At 33.2% G+C, this 23,769-nt stretch overlaps 1 protein-coding gene across 1 annotated transcript; it reads right to left on the bottom strand.

Moving 5' to 3' along the window:
• Nucleotides 1–1,873: 1,873 nt before the first annotated feature.
• On the bottom strand, nt 1,874–3,099 carry LOC127095359 (uncharacterized). The gene is made up of 2 exons (XM_051034062.1): nt 2,424–3,099; nt 1,874–1,935 (listed from the first exon to the last, which is right to left on the bottom strand). The coding sequence occupies exons 1-2, from the start codon at nt 3,097–3,099 to the stop codon at nt 1,874–1,876; spliced, it is 738 nt and encodes a 245-aa protein (XP_050890019.1).
• Between the last annotated feature and the right edge of the window lie 20,670 nt (nt 3,100–23,769).

Raw genomic sequence — 23,769 nt, 5'->3', positions numbered from 1 at the left:
TTGCTGACACGGCCGTGTCAGGCTGACACGGGCGGCTGTGTCAGGCCACTATTTTGGGCATTTCTTGTACTTTCTTGGCCTTCCTCCTGACACGGCCCGTGTCAGGCCTCCTGAACTGGGAAATCTTATTTTTTTAATGCAAGAACTTTCCACTTTCTTGCATTGAGTCCATTGGATCTTCTCCGTGGACTTGGAGGGCATAAACACGACAACCGAAGCGTAAAATCACGAAAATACAAAATAAAACTGACAATTAATAAAATTGCTTAAATAACTTACGGGAATGAAAATTAACTTTAAAGGTACCATAATGCGTACACAATGTCTCAAAATCCTTGGTTTCTTGTCGGATAAGAAACGAAAACATAATGAAAATGGTGATCGATCACAACCCCAAACTTAGCTTATTGCTTGTCCTCAAGTAATGTCCTATACGACAAAGTGTCACTTCCCAAAATTTGTATTCTTACCATGATACTGCTGAGATCTTTTGCCAACGCCTTCACTCTCCCTTTTATAGTTCCTACTTTTCCTAATGAGTTTTCTGCCGCACTTCCTCATCGAGGTACCGCTTCACCTGTCAGCTTACATCACACTCTCACCAAGTCTCTCTCGGGGTTAAAGTGTTTTCACTCCCAATTCAGAATATGCAATATCAATTCATAAGTTTAAATAGTTTCTCCTTTCATATCAACTACACATAACACACACTTTTTGAGGTCTTTTGGGTTGTAACGGGGCTTGGGTTATGGTGTGGTAAATACAAATAAAAAGGAAAACAAGTGGTTTTGGGTTCAGAGCCAATGTTCATATTCTTTTCACTGTGTTTTATTCTTTTCTTTTTCAATTGCTCAGTTTTTCTCTGATATTCTCTCTCTTTTTTTCAACTGAATGCTCTTCCTTCGGTGAGTGCTTCTTTCGAACCATCGACTATATTTTGTTTTCTCAAATTTTTTATGGTCGTTTTTCTTCTTCTTTTTTTTCCGCACTCACCTTGGTTTTTTATACTTATGGGGTTTACCCCAAACTTAGAATTTAACACAGCTTAATGACATCACATTGATTCTGAACAGGGTAAGGAAGTGTTTAGGGCCGCATGTTACATTTATGTGGTTAGATAAACAAAGGGTACAGGCTCAAATGGGGTTAACAAAGGATAACATTAACGGGATGGCTAGAAAGGCTCAAGGCTATAATCAAACAATGTGCCTCAGTGTGTGTATACATGAAGTAAAACTCCCAGAGAACCTACGCAAAGTCAGAGTGATAAAGATATACCTGAATATCGCTCATGATGACAAATGTGTTTGGCTTTTTATGCACTCACCATGTTAGGTAAAGCTTGACAGCATAAACACAGTACTTCGAGTATGGTGCGGCTTCTTACTCAACTCGGAATGCACGGGGAACCTATATTAGTTGAGCTTTAAAAATTGCTTCCGATCTTTTCTTCAACAGTATCGACTTTTTGGGAATATCCTTCACAACAAGGAATAGTAAGTGGAGTGATCATTTCATCCACTACTACTATTGATCATTACCTCATCCAACTATAATACCAAGAACCTGAAATACATGTAACACATGATACCCGACAATAAAAATAAACCAAATGTGAACGGTAAAAATTGGGAACTAATCAAATAAAATATAAAACAAAACAAAAATAAAGGCAAAAAGCATAGGAAAACCTCCCTCACACTTGAACTAAACATTGACCTCAATGTTTTAGAACAGGGTAAAATGAGGGTGACTCACAGTGCCCCACTGAGGGGGCTGGGGCGGAAAGTGCAACATGCCCACACGAAATTCAAATTTTCCAAACAAATTTCAAATCTGCAGGCCTGACACGGGCCGTAGGCTGCTGTTCTGCTCATTTTTCCAACTTTTTCCATGTGAATACCTTCTCCCTTTTATGCAAGGCACTGTGCAAACCTAAAATAACAAACAAACACAAACAATAATTAGAAATAGTAACACATGGGTTGCCTCCCACGAAGCACTTCGTTTAACGTCGAATGCCTCGGCGGTTCATTCCCCTTGTTATGGGGGGTACTTCAGCCTCTAAACCTTGTTGCATCTCTTGTCCAAAATTAGGAAGCTGTCTCTTTCATTAGTATGGGTTCCTTTGTGCCACAAGTCCTTTTTAACCTCCATTTCTTTACCTTGTTTTCGTTTTCTTTTCTTTCTCTTGGTTTTTGGAATGGAGATGGGAGTCTTTCCATTCAAGGTGGCTAATGGCAGTGGTGAGAGTCGGGAGGGCCTTCATGTATCTTTCTCTGATGTTGGTATGTTACTTTGCCTTCTCGCCTCTGTCTTGATTAAGCCTACTTGATAGTGAGATTTTGTATCTTCCTCTAGCTCCTGGTCTTCAATAGTCTTCAATGTTATCTCTTTGTCGTGAACTTTCAAGGTTAACATGCCCTGTTCCATATCGAGATTGCATCGACTTGTCTGCATGAAAGGTCGACCTAGAATGATGGGTTCCTCATCATCTTCAGGTATGTCTAGGATTACAAAATCAACCGGAAAACTCAATTCCTCTATTGTTATCAGTACGTCTTCTGTTGTACCATATGCATCCTTTCTCGAGTGATCCGTAAACTTTAGATTTGTCTTTGTATCATTGACATTTTTAATACCCAACTTGTGATAGATTGATAATGGCATCAAACTCACACTAGCTCTAGAATCTATTAGTGCTCTTTTGAAGGTTCTTCCTTTAATTATGCACGGTACTGTTATCGTTCCAGGATCCTTCTGTTTGTTTGGAATTTTCTGCTCCAATGAATTTGCACTATACTTTTCCTTCCAAGCTACCAGTTCTTCTTCTGTTGGTTTCTTTTCGGCCATTACCTCTTCCATGAATTTCTTATACGTGGGGATTCTCTCGAGTGCTTCAAATAAAGACATATGATCCTCTACCTTTTTAAACATTGTCATGAATTTCTCAAAGTATGACTCACTTGGTTCCTTCTTTATCACTCTCTGAGGATAGGGAAACTTAATCACCGGTTTAGTCTCCTTTTTAATTTCCTCTTCAGTTGGTTTGCCATGTGATATAACTTTTTCCTTTTTAGCTACCTTTTTCTTTTTCATCGTGACAGTACTAATATTCTCCTGATTTCTTGTATTTTGAACTATTTCACTTGGTAAGGAACATGGTGTTCGAGAACTTGCTAGTTATTGTGCTATCTGACCCAGTTGAACTTCAAGATTCTTTATAAAGGCAGTGTTGTTTTTATAATTGTTTCTAGTCTCTTCTTGGAATTGTAGACATTGAGCGGTCATATTTTCAATGGCAATATCCCATTTTTCTTTCTTTGGAGCTTGCTGTTGTTGATATTGAGTCTGATATTGATCTTGACCCTGTTGTGGAACATTCCCTCTCTGATCATTCCATGAAAAGTTTGGATGATTTTTCTAACCTGGATTGTAAGTGTTGGAGTAGGGACTATTCTGCTTTAAGAATCGTATCTCTTCAATTTGTTGAGGAGTTACAAAGTAATACACAATGTGGTGAGGTCCATTACAGATTTCACACGTGATGGTCTGAGCAGGTTGAATTTGAGCTACCTATTGAGTACCTATATTCATTGCTTTCAAATTCTTCTCTACTTTAGCAGCGATTGTATCTTCCAAACGGATTTTATTTGCTTCTACTTTCAGGTTAATGACTCATTCAAGTTTTCTTGTATACCTATCATATAATTCCAGATGCTCATTTGCGGTTATCGCTTCAATGATCCTTTTAATATCGGCGGCTGTTGAGAAATTTGTTGAGCCACCGACTGCTGTATCAATTAACTGTTTTGTCTTTATTTTCATCACATTGACAAACATCTGCATTTGTTCAGTCTTATCCATATTATGAGTTGGGCACGCTACCAGGACCCTTTTGAATCTTTTGTAGGTATCTCCGAAAGACTCACCATCTTTCTGTTTGAAGTTCAAGATTTCATACCTTTTTCTCAAAAATACTGATGCGGGAAAATACTCATTTAATAAAGTTGTTTCCATCTCTTCCCATGATGTAATACTGTCAGCTGGAAGAGAGTAGAACCACTCTTCCGCCTCTTAACATAAAGTGAATGGGAACATTCTTAACTACTTTGCTTCATCAGTATGACCATCAATTTTCAAAGTAGTACTCATGGCCAAGAATCTTTGTAGGTGCTTGTTGGCATCTTCATTAACCTTTCTGGTGAAAGATTTTCTCTCAAGTTGATTGATTGTGCTAGGATACAGTTGAAAGTTCGTCACATTCACCGGTTGGTTGACAATGGTCAATCTACCACCCGATACATTTGCCCCTCCATAGTCATCTAGGAGTCTTTCCTGAGGTGGAGGCGGTGTAACTGGAGGAATTTCAGCCATAGTTTCTTTTTCTGAATCTGAGTGATCAGAGGGAACTTCTTCTTTGGAATCCAATCTAGCGTTTCTACGTCTCAAGTGAAGGGTTCTCTCAATTTCTGCGTCAAAAAGAAATTTTGTTGAGGGCTTTCCTCACATACACAGATGAGTGAATGAAAATATATAAATGACAGAAAAATAATTTTATTGCAGAGCAACAAAATTTTAATTGAACTTAAAATTAAACTCTATATTTTGGCAGTCCCCGACAACAGTGCCAAAAACTTGATCGGAAAAATAGCAAGTATACTATTTTGCCTGTTATAGTAATAAAGGGGAAATTCCCCAAATGTAGATTTCAATGACTGCAAGTTAATATTGAGTTCAATTCATCGGTCAATTAAAGAAAAATTATAATTGGAGTTTTTAAATTCAAAATTATAAAAATAAAGGCAAATAAAAATAATAATAAAAATAAGAGTTTGCAAGGTATGAGGAACAATGCCAGGGTAGGTGTATGATTTATCCCTATAACAACTTTGAGTCACTATTGCATCAACAAATATCAACTATCACCAGTTCTCAAGGGTATTTTCTCCCAAGTCCTTGGTGAGAAAATCTTTAATAATTCTACCATAATTTCTATGTCCATAGTCAATTAGGGTGAAGTTAAGCTTTATTATATCAAGAATGCTCTGATTCATACAGGGTATCCCTAGTCCTAGGTGATATCTACTATAGAGTAGTCTAATAAAAACCTTACCAATGGCGGTCCAGCCTAATCGATAACCACACAACAATCTCGATTGGTCCGAAAGAGAAAGCATTAAGCACATCAAAAGATTACCGTAAAAACAATATTATAAATGCAATCGTAAACTCAAAGTCATTACAATTCTAAATTAGGGACACCCCCTAGCATTGAGGAATTTAGCTACTCATATTGTTCAAAACAAATTCAAGATGAAAAAATACACATTACAAGTAATTGGATGACGTGGATCTTCAATCGCTTCCGCTCATGAAAACCTTCCGCTCTCCGAATTCCTTGATCTCTATAATCCTTGCTTGTCTGACAATACCATGTTCGCCTCGTTCCAAGATGATCTTTTCTCTTGTAGAAACTCTCCTAATATAGTGAAAATCCCTTGGAAGAAGGTGGAAATCTCCAAAACGTCCCTGCAGCTCAAGCCTGGTGAAAAAGCCCAAAAATTGGAAAATTAGCGTTTTGGGCTGACACGACCGTGTCAGGCTGACACGGGCGGCCGTGTCAGCTCTCTGCCTTGTTATTTCCTTGTTGACACGCCCCAGGTGACCTGACACGGGCGGCCGTGTCAAGCCACTATTTTAGGCATTTCTTGTACTTTCTTGGCCTTCCTCCTGACACGGCCCATGTCAGGTGACACGGGTGGCCGTGTCAGGCCTCCTGAACTGAGAAATCTTCTTTTTTTGAACGCCAGAACTTTCCACTTTCTTGCATTGAGTCTATTGGATCTTCTCCATGGACCTGGAGGGCATAAACATGACAACCGAAGCGTAAAATCCTAAAACACAAAATAAAACTGACAATTAATAAAATTGCTTAAATAACTTACGGGAATGAAAATTAACTTTAAAGGTACCATAATGCATACACAATGTCAAAATCCTTAGTTTCTTGTCGAATAAGCAACGAAAACATAGTGAAAATGGTGACCGATCATTGTCATTTGCAAATTTCACCATATTCTTCATTGAGGGTTTTATGTTGACAACCCAATCTTTCCGTCCAGACATGTGTGATGAGCATCCTGAGTCCAAGTACATTGGTCCTTGAATCTCTCTTCATCTCTTGTTGTAACCATCAACAACGTCTCGTCTTCTTCATGTTTCGCCAGCTTTGCATAAGTTTCTTGATTCTTCTGCTTTTTTAGACAATCACTAGAATAGTGATCATACCTTTGACAATTGTAACACTAAATGTGACTTTTGTCTGGCTTTTGACCACCGCCCCTTCCTCTACCTGCAACACCACCTCTTTGGTTTCCTTGGTTCCAGGGTTTTCTCTGATTCAACCAGATTCCTTATTGCTGATTTCGACCAGTCGAATTGTTTTAACCTCCCCTGCCTTTGTTGCCATTCCATCTTCCTTTGCCTTTTCTTTCTTTTGCTGATTGAGCCTGCAAAGCCATATCACTATTCGACTTTCCTACATCTCTTTTAGCCATTCTTTGTTCATGAGATTCAAGCATCCCTTGAAGCTCTTCCTTTGTCAATTTTGACAAATCTTTCGACTCTTCTATGACTACTACCACGTGGTCGAACTTTGGAGCCAACGACCTTAAGATCTTTCCAATAACAGATCTTGATGTCAACACTTCTCCATATACCTTGATTTGATTCACCAGTTTCATAACCTTGGTGAAGAAATCAATTATGCTTTCATTGTCTTCCATCTGAAGTAATTCATACGTTCTTTTGTGAGTTTGTAACCTCACCTCTTTCACATTCTTCGCGCCTCCAAACGATTTCTCCAAAATTTCCCATGCTTCTTTTGCTGACTCTGCATCACTAACCTTTTCAAAGATATATGTATCAACATATTGATGGATTATAAAGAGAGCTTTATAATCTTTCTTCTTCAATTCTTTATGTGCAGCCTTTTCTTGATCCGTCGCGGCTTCTGCAAGCGTTGTTACTCATTCCTTCACAAGATCCCAAAGATCTTGATAATAGAACATAACCTTTAACTGCTTGCACCAATTCTCATAATTGTTGTTCTTGAGAATCGGAAGATTTGCTGGAAAATGCCCGTTTGGATGATTCGTTGCCATGGTGATTTTCTTCCCACGAATCGTTTCAACCGGAGCTCTTGATACCAGATGTTGAAAATCCCCCAAAACCTATAGAGAAATTCAATCAATCTTGATGAACAAGATTGTTATCACCCACACAATAACAACGAAAAGAGAAGAACACTGGAGAAAGAAAGTAAAGAACGATGAAGGAGAAGAGTAATAAAATTCTACAGAGTTTCTCTCTGCCTACAAACTATGGAAAACTTGTTATTTACTTTGCAACTGCAAAATACTGTGAATACAATGTTATGAATACTCTATTCACCTCTGTTACAAAAATAAGGGTTACTCCCTTTATTTATAGATTTCGGTTAACTTGGACCTTAAGTCAAAACCCAAAACTATAAAAGCTCAAAATAGCTAACACTACTAAAATAAGCAATAAGTTTAAATCTTGTTGAAGCAACATGCTTCGACACTTCGACACTAATACAACTTAACACACTAGGTGGTTCGACACTTCCTTACTATGTCGAGCAACATGCTTCGACACAAGGAATTACTATTCAACATGTGCATGATTCAAAACACAAACCAAATTGACCCAAATATATGGATTAGTTTGGTTTTTAAAACCACTTTAACAAAACTGGTTTTTTTTTTAAATCGGTTTATGTTTGGATCGGTTTGGTTAATAACCGGTTTGCACTAAAAAAAATAATTTTTGTTTGGATCAATTTTAAAATCAAATTTCCCTCAAATTTAATTTTCATTCCAACAACTTTTTAACTCTATTCAATTCCTTCTGAAATTAATCATTATTCGTTGACGAATAAGAAATGTTAAGAAACCTAAAAAAAAAATTCAATCTGAACAAAATATTACAAAAATATACTACACACAAAAATATAATGAGATATTTGATGCTTCACAAAGTCAGAACCGATCAATCATAGGTTTCTTAAAGCATATATGCTGGAGTGAATAGAAACAACCTTAATGACAAAAGAGTGAAGAAACAACAAAATGATAGTATAAGCTTTTGAAAGATAAACCCTACATTGTATAGACTTTCTTATCAATCTTAGTCACTAATGGATATTTTGTCAAATACACTCCCGCTATCTTAAACTCAAATTCATCCTAAGGATGGTTCGTTTTTATCGTATTCTTAGATAGTTCCATAAATGCTTTCGTTTAGTTATCGTTGTCTTATAAAGGAAAATGAACAAACCTATAAGCACAAGGCCGGAAACGAAATTGTGAAAGATTTCTAGTGTTTTTGTCGGAACAAATTAAAGACAAAAATTAATGCATGTGCTATTTTTACGTTTAACAAATTTTATGGTAGTTTGCCTAAAAAATCCATGGTAGTTTTACGCGTTATAAAGTTGTGCGTTGTTATGTTCAAAATCAAAACCTCACCCAACTCCTGACAGTGACACCTTCAGTTGACGATACTCACTGGAGGCATACAAAATTGACATCCACACTCATTAGTTTTAAATGTGCTAGACAAAGTTCATGTTTGAGTTTGATTTTAATTATTAATTAAATTATAGTGTAATAAATTTTAGAGATTATAGACATATGATCAGAAGGAAAAAGGAGTATTCAAATCTTTGGTGGGTTATCCTTGCACACGAGAAGTGAAATTTTATGTATTCTATAATTTCGGCTTCTAAAAGCTAATTTATGGTCCTCGTAAAGAAAACAAAGGCAATTTATGGAGGTCATTCATGATTGCCGCAAAGTCTCAATCCAACTCATAATAAACAAATAAACGGAATAATTAATTATTCGTTTGTTTCTTTTTTAGTCAAACTATTCATTTGTTTCTACCAAATTACTAAAATATTACTAAAATTACTTTTCGTGTCCATAATAAAAAGTGACACTTTTATATTTCTATAAAAACTGTCTTTGGGCAGTTTTAATTTATGTTAAAACAAAATTTATTTAATTATTTAAATTTTTAATGATTTTTTTGTAACTTATTGTAACTAAATTTATTTTTAAAATTTAATTATAATAAAAGTAAGAACCTAAAAATCAAACCGTAAACATATTGTTTGCGGAATAATAGTGATTAACAATTTGCCTATCTTTTTACTTTCTTTCTTTAAGGCTCCTAAGTGTGTTTTGGAGGATATTATCAAAATTCAAAGGAATTTCTTATGGGGGGATGGTGGTGGAAGTAGAAAAATGTGTTGGGTTAGTTGGGATAAAATTTGTCTGAAAACGGAGGAAGGAGGTTTAGGTGTTAAGCATGTGGAGTGGTTTAATTTGTCGTTGATGAGTAAATGGGATTGGCGTTTTCTTAATGATAAGCATGCGATTTGGTTTAATTTACTTCATTTTAGATATGGTAGTGGATTGCAATCTCTTTGTGATGTGGTGTCAAAGCCGGTTTTGTCTACTTACTCTTTATGGTGGAGAGATGTTCGGTCGGTTTGTGGTACTCCTTTTGGCGGTCAAGATTGGTTTTGTGACTCAATTTCTTGTAAATTGGGAAGAGGCAATTCTTTTCTTGCTTGGAAGCATTGTTGGTTGGGAAATATTTCTCTTAAACTTCTTTTTCCTCGGTTATTTGAGGTTTGTTCTTTTCCTAATGCTCTTGTGTGTAATTGTGGTTTATGGGAGAATGAGGGTTGGCGTTGGAACGTGGGTGTTGATTCTAACTTATTAGTAGGTGAATTATTGGAGGATTGGAAGGAGTTAACAGAGATCTTAAAGGATGTAAAACCGTGTTTGAAGGAGGATGATAAATTAATTTGGTGGAGAGATGTGAAGGGTTTTACGGTTAGGAATGCTTTTAAACGTTTGTACTCATTGAATGCGGTTAATCATATTGGTAGTGAGTTTAGACGTTGTGAATTGCAAAGATTATGGAAAGCTATTATTCCGTGTAAAGTCAAGTTGTTTGGGTGGAGATGGATCTTGGGAGCCTTACCGACGAGAAAAGAACTTTCGCATAGAGGTGTGATTTCAGGTGTGGAGGGTTCTTTTTGTCCCTTATGTGAGTTAGAAGAGGAATCTGTTGGTCACCTTTTTCTTAAGTGTTGCAAAGTTAAAACCATTTGGAAGGATGTGTTCTCATGGTTTGGAGTGGTTTTTGATGATATATTGGAATTATCGGATGTGGGTACTATTGTCACCGGAGAAGATGTGCTGCTTTTTTTGTCTAATTCGTTGGATGGAAAAGTGAAGTCGTCTTTTTTCGCGTTTTTTTGGCCTTTGGTTTGTTGGAGCATTTGGAATGCGAGAAATAATTTGGTTTTTAAACATTCCATTTGGAATGGGGTAGAGATTTTATTGATTATTAAATCTGTAGGGTGGGATTGGATTTCTATTTTGTCTAAAGGGAGTATAGATATTAATAGAGAATTATGGTTTGATAATCCTGCAAGTTTCATTGGATTGTAACTTTTCCCTTTGTATTGGGTTGCACCCCTTGTGCGTTTTAATACAAGTGTTTATCAAAAAAAAATTAATGTTTTAAATATATCTGCAAAAAGAATCTTTAAAACATGTTATATATGAAAAAAGAATTTTTTTAATTTTTAATATTTAATTCTAAATAAAGTATTATTTTATAAAAACATCGATTACCCTAAATTTAAAATTATATAATCCTATCCACATAAAGATGAGATTTTCATATCAAAATTTGATGGATAGGTTAATATTATTATTTTTATATTAAAATTTTGATGATTCAATTGAAGTTATCATTGTCAAGTACATATTCAAATTTAATCGTAGATGTGTATATCCCTAAACTTGAAGCAAGAATATGCATTATGCGAGATAGTGAATCGAATTCTAGTATGGTTGAAGGATAATTTCTTGGTTTGACAATTCGACAGGACATTAGCATGTCGTCGAAGTCTGTTCACATGATGTAGTCAAAATATGCTAGGATTATTAGCATGTCGAATTGAGTCTGTCTGTTATGCCCAATTATTTAAGTTGACTTGTGTAATGAGCTTCTGTGTAAAAGTCAATTAGTTTAGTGTGTTAGTTTTCTTATAAATAGCATACTAGTCTTTATATAACGCAAATCCTAATTAAAGTGATAGGTGTTATTGCTACTCTGTAACACTTGTAATCTTGTTCCCAAGAGAAAGTAAAGAATAATAGTTTATAACCAATTTCATTGTGTTCTTCTTGCTTCCCTCTTTTCTGCCCTTGTCGGTTTCTTGTCAATGAAGGAACCAATTATACTTTGTTATTTCGGCATCGTTTTTCACGATAAATTGGTGCGGCGATCGTGGAGAAGATGTCGTCAATAAAGTATGAGATTTGAAATTTCACCGGAGTGAACAATTTCGATCTGTGGCGCATGAAGACGAAAGCCCTACTGTTTCGATAGGGTTGTTTAGAAGCATTTAAGGGAGTCAAAACCATGGACGTTGCGTTAACGGACAAAGAAAAATGATTATAGTAGAGAAAATCTGCAACGCCATCTTATGGAGCCTTGACGATAAGGTTCTTCGACAGGTTTCTAAGAAGACGATGTCGTCGGGGTTATGGTGAAACTCGAAAGTTTGTACATGACCAAATCGTTGGTGAATCGCATCTACCTAAAGCAAGCTCTGTATTCATTCAAGATGAGTGAAAACAAAATTCTGGCTGAACAGTTGGATATGTTCGATAAGCTGATTCTTCATCTTGAAAATATCGATGTCAAGATCGAGGATGAAGATCAAGTACTGTTGTTGTTGTGTGTTATGCCCAAATCACATGCTCACTTCAAAGAAACTTTCTTGTATGGAAGAGAGTCTCTGACCTTTAAAGAAGTTCAATCAACATTGTATTATAAGGATTTGAACGAACGAAAGGAGCACAATCCATCTTCGATTGATGAATGCATGTCGGTTAAGGCGAAATTCACAAAGAGAGATGGCAAGTTCGACAAGAAGAAGGGTAAAAGTCAGCAGAAGTCTTATAGTGGTGATGCATTTGGTATTCAATGTTATCATTGTAAGAAGGAGGGTCATACAAGAAAAGTGTTCCCTGAACGCTTGAAAGATCATGGAGATAAGGGTAATGGCAACGCATACATTGTTCAAGATGATTTTGAATCATCTGATATTCTTGTGGTTTCAAGTGGCGACTCAAGTAAAGAGTGGATTATGGATTCAAGTTGCACTTTGCACATGACTCCAAACAAAGACTTGTTCGAGGAACTATGTGATCAAAATGGTGGATCTGTATTGCATGGAAACAATAAAGCTTGTAAGATTGCAGGTGTTGGATATGTGAGATTCAAGCTCTATGATGAGTCAATAAGGTTGTTGAATGAAGTCGGGTATGTACCTGATTTGAAGAGAAATTTGATTTCTCTTGGTGAACTCGACAAGAAAATATACATTTTCCAAGGAGAGAAAATTATTCTAAAAGTCATGAAGGGGTCTAAGGAAGTCTTAAGAGGCGTGAAGAAACAAGGCTTGTATACCCTTAAGGCTGAAGTTGTCAGTGGCTCTGCAGATGTTGCATCCACAAAACCTTTGTCGAAGACAGAAATTTGGCACATGATATTGGACCATGTCAGTGAAAGGGGTCTGGTCAAATTGGGAAAACAAAATCTACTTGATGGAGACAAATTCAAAAACCTGAAGTTTTGTGAACCTTATGTACTTGGAAAATATTTCAGAGTGAGGTTCAATAAAGGCAAACAAAGAACACTTGGATCCCTTGAATATATCCATGTTGATCTCTAGAAACCTGCAAGGTGCCCATCATATTCAGGAGTAAGGTATTTTTTATCCATAGTTGATGATTATTCTAGAAAGTTGTGGGTATTCATCCAAAAGACTAATGATGAAACTTTTGAGAACTTCAAAAGTTGGAAGACTCTGGTCAAAAATTAGACGGGCAGAAAGGTCAACAGGTTAAGAACCGAAAATGGCCTTGAATTTTGCAATGAGGTGTTCGATAGTTTTTGTGCAGCCTCTGGTATTACAAGGCACAAAACTACTACAGGTACTCCCCAATAAAATGGTTTGGCTGAAAGGTTTAATCGAACCATTTTGGAAAGAGTTAGATGCATGTTGACTAGTGCTGGGTTAAAGAAGGTGTTCTAGGCAGAGGCTATTTCGGCAACAACATATCTGATAAACAGATGTCCTTCGGTTGTGTTAGATATGAAGACACTTGAAGAAGTTTTATCGAGATATCCACCAGATCTCGACAAACTTATAGTATTTGGTTGCATAGCATATGCTCACATTAGGCAACACAAGGTTGAACCTAGAGTTCTAAGATGCATGTTCATGGAATATCCTGAATGAGTCAAAGCTTATAGGCTATGGTGCCTAGAGCCATGTCACAAGAGGTGTATCACCAGTCGAGATGTAGTTTTGAATGAAGTTTTGATGACTTTCAAGAAAATTGATGACGTTAGTCGAAGTGCATAGATATATGAAGAAAAGCTGGAACAAGAAAAGATTCTTGTTGAGGTGGAGCATGTCGATGTTGAATTGCGTATCCCAAATAAAGTCAAAGAAGAAGCATAAGATGCTGAAGATACTGAGGAAGTTGAGGAAATTGTCGATGACTACCTGTTGGGAAGAGATAGGTCGAGAAGATTCATCAAGACACCTCAAAGACTTGGGTATGTAGATCTCATAACTTATGTCTTAATCTCTTCAAGTGAGGTTCTACATGAAGAACCTAGAGACTATAAGGAAGTTATAGGAGTCGAAATAAGAATGAATGGCTAAAGGCCATGGATGATGAGATGAAGTCTCTTCATGATAACCATACTTGGGAACTAATCAAGAAACTTGTTGGAGTCAGATTAGTTAGTTGTAAGTGGATTTTCAAAGTTAAGGAATGAATCAAATGAGTGACGTCAAAGAGATACAAGGCAAGATTGGTCGCAAGGGGTTTCACTCAGAAAGAAGGTGTCGACTTCAATGATGTGTTCTCTCATGTTGTGAAGCACAGGTCCGTTCGAATGCTACTTGCCATGGTGGCACAATTTGGCCTAGAATTAGAATAAATGGATGTGAAGATTGCTTTCTTATATGGAAATCTAGATGAAACAATTCTAATGAGGTAACCTGAAGGGTATGCAGAAAAGGGAAAGAAAGACTATAGTTTACATTTGTAAATGGTTAAATATGGATTTTTAAATATGAAAAAAATTCAAAATAAAAATAAAAAACTACAAAATCAAATTATAAATTTATTGTTTGCCAGAAAAACCCTTTTATAATTAATGTTTTAAATGTATCTGCAAAAAGAATCACTAAAATATACATGTTGAGGATGAAAAAGATTTAAAGACGAGAAGTTATATTTATTCTAAATAAAATAGTATTTTATAGTAATAACTAAGGTTTATAAAAATATTAGTTACACTAAAGTTAAAATTATATAATCTCATCCACATATTTTTAGATGAGATTTGATATCGAAATTCTATGGATATGTTAATATTCTAGATCTTTAAAATTAAATTTTAGTGATTCAATTGAAATTATTATTTCAATTACATATTTAAATTGGAATATGATCAATAACTATAAAACTACAAAGATTTGTTAGGAAAAAAAAATTACGCACGCCGAAGCATCGATTTTGAGCAAGGGTAAGACGGTCTTTAGTTCAGGACCTCCAAATTAAGAGACCTCATTTTGTTTTAAAATAAAAAAATATATATAGTTAATATTATATTAAATAAATTATAAAATAAAAAATAAATATGAATTTGTCAATGACCCGATAGAAGCAGAACAAATTTCAAACAAACATGATAGTAAAGATAAATTCATCCATTTTTTCTATGTTGCATCCATTTTTTAAAGTTGCTATTGTATTTTTTTATTATTATGATAAACGTTAATGATTTAAACTATTTAAAGATAAATATAAAATATAAAATTTAAATGTAATTGAAGACTTAATATTTTATAATAGTTTTTTTAATTATTGATTCTTTTTATTTTGTAATTGTTAGTTGTTTATTTTTTATTTTTTATTTATAATTTTATTTGTTAATTATTTAATGATTTTTTGGAAACACTAAAATATAAAGACTTAGTTGAGAAATTTGCTTCAAAATAGTATTTTGAGAAATGCTCTTTTTAAGTAATTAGAAAATTTAAGTTGTATAATTTTTTTTTGTTTAAATAATACCTTGATTTTGTTGTTGTTTGATTTGGTTAATATTTAATTGTATTTTTTATATATTATTTTTAATTATTAAAATTATATTTATTTTTAATTTATGCATTTTTAAATTAGACTATGGTTTCAGATTGATTGGGTTGGTCTTGGATAGTGAAACGTGTGATTATGTTTAATTCATTTTAAAAAAATAATTATTATCATCGTTGACGTGTCAGTATCGTATACGATGTTGATGTCGTGTACAATATTGAAGGCGTGCATACCGTTGAAGCTTTGGCTGATTTTTGTAAACATGGGATAAAGTATTTATGTAAATGTATAAAAGATATGTATAAGATTGTTCTTTCTTTGTTAATTTCATCATTTCATACCCATTTTTAGTAATTACTTGCTTTCACACATTTTAAGTCAATGTTATGAATACTTAGTAGTATAATCTAACCACCCTACGTTGTTTTTCAATTTTATTCATGTCTTATAGATTGTGACTAATACATTATATATTTCCTTGATAGTTAGTCATCTATTATGTTTTTCATAGCATTTTGAATGTTTTTAAACTTTATTCGATTGACGTCAGTATTTGATATATCAAGAAATGCTACAAAGTATGATAATTTTCACTTGTGACTAACTATATCAAGGTTGATCCTAATACTATTTTTGTTATTTATTTAGACTTATGAAAATGTTCTCGCAGTATTCAGGTCAGAGGAGGAAGTACTTATACCTAATGTCGACGCTGACGAATACAAGGATTTGACAGAAAAATAAGTGCAGTAAAATCTTTTTATTTGACGAATGCAATAATATTTTTTTAAATTGTATTTTTTTTATTAAGGGTCATTTTTTATTATTTGTCATGGGCCTCTAACAAACCTACAAAAAGGAAGATAAATTGCAATTTTTAAGAGAAAATTGCAAACCCTTCAAACTGAAATTTATGAAATGAAAAATTACAAACCCGTAAAAACTATAAACTCTCTCTCAATTACAATTTTTGAAAGGAAAAATTATAAACCCTCTCTCAATTACAATTTTTGAAAGGAAAAATTATAAACCCTCTTTTTGAACGATAAAATTGTAAACCTTATCTCAATTACAATTTTTTAATGGAAAAATTGTAAATCATCTCTCAACTACAATTTTTGGATGGAAAAATTGCAAGTGATCTTCTCTACACACATAACTATCAAAATCTTCAATATACCCAAAAGAGTATATTTTATTGTTGTGTAGAAAAGTAAAACTAACTATCTTTATTTATATTAATACTCAAATTTTATTCTCTTCTTACTATCCGATGTGAGACTTTGATGAATATACTATTTGACCCAACAAATCTTCATTCATTCAAAGTCTCACATATCTTCACTTTGTCTTCAACTTCATATTCAAAGCGGTCATTATAATTATAATGATTAGCCATATTTATAAAATTATTTCTCTTCAATCTTTTTGTTCTTACTTCCTTGATCAGAATAATGGTTACTCTTCTTTCCTCCATTGATCGGAACCTTAGCTATGATAAATAACAAAAAAAAAATTCTACACCCACAGAAACATACCCACAAAAAAAGCAAAAAATTAAAAACAAAAAACTCACAAAATTTATTATTCAGATTCAAATCTTTATAAAACAAAATTACAAACTCTCAATTTTTAAGGGGAAAATTGCAAACCCTCAAAACTACAATTTTTTAACGGAAAAACTGCAAATCCTCTGTCAATTACAATTTTTTAATGGAAAAATTATAAACCATTTCTCAATTACAATTTTTGAACAGAAAAATTATAAACCCCCCTCAATTATAATTTTTGGACAAAAAAATTGCAAACTCTCTCTCAACTATAATTTTTTGACGGAAAAATTTTAAACCCAATAGAAAACCTTCTCTAAACACAAAACTATCAAAATTCCCAATACACAAAAAAACTACATTTTGTTGTTGTGTCGAAAAATAAAATTAATTATCTCTATTTATATTAATACTCAAATTATATTCTCTTTCTACTACCAATAAGTGAGATGTCGCAGGTTCAAACTCACGTCCATGCATCTAATGTCTCTGCATACTTATCAACTCAGCTATTAACAATTGAAATTGTAGACAAAATAATATTGTAGTAATTAAGTTTTTTAAATGTAAATATTAGTTATTAATTATATGCAAGTATGATATTAATATCTATTTTCTTTCCTAAAGGAGAGGAAAATGATTATATAAGTTGTGATTCGATAGACAAATCTGTTGTAATACCTTATTAACCTACAAATCTGTATGATATACTACTATAAAATAGACATTTCGTCACACTAAACTACAACGGCCTAACTATTAACCGTTGTAATACCTTATTTTTAGACGCGTTTTGTTTATTTATATTTACAAAAATATATTGTACTACGGTCAAACTAATAAACCATGATTATACATTTATGGAGTAATAGGGTTTGAATATTAGCTCCAATAATTTTGTACTTTTTCGTTACAATTAATGTTGTCCTTATAACTATAATATATAAATTAAAATTAAAATACATATCACCACAATTGTTAATGTGAACCGTTGTGAAAGTCTTTACATTTCAACACGGTTTTTGAATACAACCGTGGTGAAATTGTTTATTCATATATAATATAAGCGAGTTAGCTCTCGCTTCTTGAAAATATCATCGTATCTATCATAGCAAAATCCTAGCATACATTTTCTCTCTTCTTCTTCGTCATTAGTTCTCGCTTCATACATAAAGGTATTCTTCTTCTTCCTTGTTCTTTCTTTTTCGTGTATGTTGTTTTTATATTTCACATGATTTTCTTCTTGTTAGAGAGTTTATAGTTTTTTTGTTGTATGTTGTTGTTTTCTTGTTCCGATTTCATATCCTTCTCTCAACATGAATAATGGAAACAACAAACTTATCCACGAGATTCAGGTTACAAAGGAGGTTATGGATATGGTGGAGTTATGGTTTAACAAAGCCAAGTGAATTGGGTCTGTTAGGGATCATATTACTATTGTTGAACCGTCTAATGGAACAAGTTATAAGAAGATCCTTTTCAAGAATCTTAACCCTAAAAATATGAAGAAGGTAAAAATTATTATTAATGACCTAATGAATCTGGATGTAACTGATTCTGAATCATATGAAGACCTTGAGAACTATGAAGACTTCGAGAACTGCACGAGTTCAACTAGGCATCGAAGATTGAAGGCCTTTGTTATGTTTTACATGATTTTTTGTTGGTTGTTGTTGTTTTTTGTTATGTTAATAATGTACTATTGATTATTGTTGTTTGTTATGTTATAATGTTAATTCTAGTTATGTTGTGGTTGTGGTTACAGTTGCTTGTTATGTTACAATGTATTGCTTATTAATGTTATAATGTACTGCTATTTGGGTTAACAATATACTGTTGATTGTTGTTGCTTGTTATATTACAATGTTAGTTCTAGTTTATATTTTCAAAACAGGTTAACATTCTGAGAACTATTTATATTTTGAAATCTGGTTCAAGAGAACTCATACTATGAGTGTGGTTCATAAATGGTTTATTTTTCTATGGAGAAATAATACAAGAAGTATGAAGAAATTTTGGAAGTTTCATCCGCCTTGTACTTTTTTTCATGGCAACACAAAGTAGATCAACTTTAAGTCATTCCACGAATCTTTTCAATAAAAGGTATGTTGTTGTCATTTTATTGATGTGCGTTATTGTTGAGTTTATTATAATGTATGTAGATTTTTTGTTTCACTCACCCTTCATTTAACATACCTTCATTTAAAGTGATTTAGAAAATAATAATTCGAAAATTAAGTTATATTTGAAATGCAACTTATATCAAACATGTTTTTCAAATTGCATTCATCTCGTAATTCATTCATATCGCTCTGTAACATGTAAAACTTGGTTTATTGTCTCAGGTTCTTCAAAACAACGATTCATTCTCTATTAATTTATATTGCAAAATATTAAATTTGTTAAGAAATTGGTCATTTTCATCGCTGTCATCATAATAATTTTCATCATTAATTAAAATAATGATGATGATCTTGAATTAGTCAACATATCGATGCTTTGCAAAATTAAATAGGAATGAACCATTGCTTTGAAGAATTTGGGGCATTGAATCAAATACTACGTGTTAAGAAGCAAGATATGAATTACAATATGAATGCAATTTGAAAACAGTGGTTCGTTTAAGTTGTTTTTCAAGAATAATTTAATTTTTCAAATTATTATCTCCTACATCAATTTTAATGGTTGTATATGTTGAGTGGGGTGTGTGGAAAAATAAGCAATGTACATATTTTATAATAAACTCAGGTACTTTTCACAACGGTTATCTTCTGTAACCGTGGTGAAATGTTAATTATATTACAAATAAATTGTTGTTGCGGCTGGATTTCGAACCCATGACACACACACACACACACACACACACACATATATATATATATATATATATATATATATATATATATATATATATATATATATATATATATATATATATATGTATCAAGTGTGAGTAGTGTGGATAATAGTCCCACATTGGTTGAAAATATGGAGACTTGAGCATTTATAAGTGAGAGAATCCACACACCTATAGCCTTAAGATTTTGGGTGAATATGTGGTGTGTCTTTGGAGAGAGGACTCACACACTCTGCGGGGGGAGAAGTTCCAGAGATTGGTGAGGAAATATTGCAAGTGTTGCTCTACCCACAATGTTCAATGCTCCCTAGTGAAAAAACTCCCCCAACAAATGGTATCATGAGCCTTTGGTTTCAGAAAGGGACCGGGTTACTTGTATCAAAAGTCAATGACGCCATCCCCCAACAAATGGTATCATGAGCCTTTCTTTTCAGAAAGAGACCGGGTTACTTGTATCGAAAGTCAACAGCGCCAGGATGGTGAATAAGAAACGTTCTGTTGAAGAGTGTCAACAGCGCCAATATGGCGAATAAGAAATGTTTCATGCTATACAAGAGTTTGTGGAAGTAAGAAGAGCTTTCACTTGAGGGGGTGCATTATGGACTAACACTTGAGGGTGAATGTTGATAATGTATCAAGTGTGAGTAGTATGGATAATAGTCCCATATTGGTTGAAAATATGGAGACTTAAGTATTTATAAGTGAGAGAACCCACACACCTACCACCTTAAGGTTTTGGGTGAATATGTGGTGTGTCTCTCACAAAGATATTGCTCTAGAAAAGAAGTCTCACAATGTTCAATGCTCCCTAGTAAAAAATTCCCCCAACAGTTTAATCTAACTGTTGTGGTAGGTAGCGCGCTACCTAGCTTATAACCATTGTCACAAGCCCGTTGTGGAAACCACCATACATACAATCACACACTACCTAACAACGGACGTGCAACCGTCATTATATGTGTTTCACAATTGTCATTATATTTGTTTTCCGTAGTAGTGGTAACATCTAAATTCTTTACTCGTCTCAAAACTTTTGGGTTGTCAAACCAATTAATCAAATTCAAAATTGACACAACTATTTTGATGTTGAGAAACTTAATTATATTGATATGAAGGCTTATGTAATGGGCACTAGGATGACACTACTTAGGGTTGTTCATCGTGTTTTTAAATCCAAAATCATATATAAATATTTGAAATGTGATATATATTTCAAGAATGTTAATGACTCATTTGTAATCATCATGGTCAACAATTTAAATAGGGTTAATACTTATTTTTTCCCTATCATATACGCAAAATTTGAAAATTTCTTTTAAAAAATTGTATTCCCTCCATGACTTATAAAAATTCTTTTGTTTTAACCCTCAAACTCAACTACCAATAAAATGAAGTGGCATTGTCATGTTTGTTTGTTTTTTTCAAATGATGTGGATTGTCTAATTGACATTTTTTATTATTCATTTTTTTTAATATTGTGTTGTTTTTTATTTCCTTCTTATTTAATTTTAACCATTAATATTTGAAAATAACAAAAAAATGCACTTACTAGAAATTGAATCCACAACCCTTATTTTATTGTGCAATACATACCCCTTTGAATATTTGAACCAAACACCCTCACGTCCGATCCGATGTGTTCCCCTCTACCACTAGGCCATTGGTGAACTGTTAATAATATTTTTTCACAAAATGAAAATAGCTCAATGTTAAAGGGGTGTGTTTTGCACAACAATAGTTGTGGTTCGAGTCCTTACAAGTGAAAACCACACCATACCATCCAACTTCCTTGGGAGACACACTTTAGAATATTGACTCTGAATACTTATTGATGATCTAACCTCCAAAAATTATACTAACCAACTTCAAATTCACCATGATAGTCATACCACTATAAATCATGAAACTAACATTCATAACAAAACCAACCCTAAAATAAGAAGTTCCTCAAGGGTGAGATATCATCCTTTGTATTTGGAAGAGTATATTTATAATTCGACTTCTATAACAAATTAAGCATCCAAAGATAACCTATATCATATGTCCAATTTGATCTCGCAAAGTAAATTGTCTCATACACTTTCACATCATTATCTGTCTCTAGTGTCTCACAATGAATCTAAAACTTACATTGACGCCTCCAAATATGAATGTTGGAAGCAAGATATGCAACTTGAACTTAGTCTCTTGAGAACGCATGTACATAGAAACATGTGGACTTACCACCTAGTGCCACACCAATTGGTTAGGTGGATTTATAAGATAAAATACTTGACATATGGCTCAAATGAAAGGTTCAAAACTAGACTAGTAGATAAAGGGTATAATTAGATTGAAGGTCTTGATTACTTTGATATCTACTCATCAGTTACCAAGTTCACTATTGTAAGAACTGTTATAGCTTTGTCATCTCAACGATTGACATTTATATATATTGGATGTAAATAATGTCTTCTTACACGGTGAACTCCAAGAAGATGTATATATGATGGTGTCTCCTGATGTTCATATAATCAAACCTAACCAAGTTTGTAAACTTGTTAAATTTCTTTATGGACTTAAACAAACTAGTAGATGATAGCATGAAAGGTTTATCAATTTTCTCACAAAACATCATTACAAACAAGCTAGAGCATATTATTCCTTATTTGTCAAGTCATATTCTTCTTCTTTCACCATTCTACTAGTATATCTGGATAATGTAATACTAGCAAGCAATGATTTGAATGAGTTCAAATCCATCAAAGAAGTTTTGCATAACTGCTTCAAAATAAAGGATTTAAGAAAACTAAAATATTTAATAAGCATTGAGGTAACACACTCAAATGATGGAATTTCTCAATGTCAAATAAAGTATTGTCTTGATCTTCAAAAAGACTCGGGTTTCACAGGATCCAAACCTCTTTCCACTTCTTCTGACCCTACAATCAAATTGCACTGAGATTCCAATGATCATTATCCAGATATATCTGCATATATAAAATTTGTAGGTAGATTACTATATTTGAATGCAACAATTGAGTCAATTCTTATTTGCTCTTCCTACCACTCCCTTCAATGCAACATGCAAAGTCTTTAAATACCTCAAAACTTGTCCAAGCCGAGGCATAATGTTTCCCATAGATTCTACACTCTACAATCCAGTTGAATGGATATTCAAATGCTGACTAGGCAACATGTATTGACACTCGAAGATCCATTTCGCTCCAATGTTTATTTATTGGCAAGTTACTAATATCATAGAGAACTAAGAAGCAATTGGCAATTTCAACGTCCACCATCTGAGGCAAAACATCACAATCTTGCAATAATAACTTGTGAATTGCAGTGGATACTTTATTTCACAAATGATCTTCAAGTTAAGTGCATAAGAACATTTGTTATCTACTATGACAATCATAGTGATTTGCATATTACAATCAATTCAATTTTCCAAGAAAGAATGAAGCACCTCAAAATTAATTGTCACATTGTGAGAGAAAAACAAACCTAAAGAATCATAAAACTTCTTTCTTCCAAGTCCAAGGACCAACTAGCAAAATAATTACTATTTTGGTGTCCTTCCATTCACCTGAGTGTCAATTTAAAACAAAATTGACAAATGATTAATTAAGTTATTTGAAAAAAATTAGTCTATTTCTTTTAATTAATAATTAATTAAGTTAATATGATAACTTTTCGCAACCAATAAAATACTACTCATGCCTAATTTATAAGAAAAAAGGGCATTTTTTTAACGTTTATTATAAATGATAATTAAATATATTTAATTTTTTTAATTTTATGTTAATTTCATATAAAAGAGATAATACAATTATTAATATATTTTTAGTTAAAATTTCAACCATTATCCATTAACAACATTAGATAATTAATATAGGGATAATTTTGAAATAAATAAATTAAATAAATTTAAATTTATTGATGAATTTTTATATTTAAGGTTGAAAAATTGAGAAATTTTTTGTTTATCAAGAAGGCCGGAGCTAGTATAATAAGGAAATATAATAAAAATGAAAGTAACTCATCTGGTAAATAAACGTTTACTAAAGTTCAAGTT

The sequence above is a fragment of the Lathyrus oleraceus genome, chromosome 6, assembly GCF_024323335.1.
Source record: "Lathyrus oleraceus cultivar Zhongwan6 chromosome 6, CAAS_Psat_ZW6_1.0, whole genome shotgun sequence".
In the NCBI taxonomy this organism is placed as follows: Eukaryota; Viridiplantae; Streptophyta; class Magnoliopsida; order Fabales; family Fabaceae; genus Lathyrus; species Lathyrus oleraceus.
This window is presented reverse-complemented; position numbering and strand designations above follow the sequence as displayed.

Excerpts from the sequence above, each read along its gene's own strand:
- LOC127095359 (XM_051034062.1), bottom strand. The coding sequence starts at position 3,099 with ATGAAAAAGAAAAAGGTAGCTAAAAAGGAAAAAGTTATATCACATGGC. Across the intron at positions 1,936-2,423 it reads CAATCTCGATATGGAACAGG|GTTTGCACAGTGCCTTGCAT; the intron begins GCATGTTAACCT and ends TTGTTATTTTAG.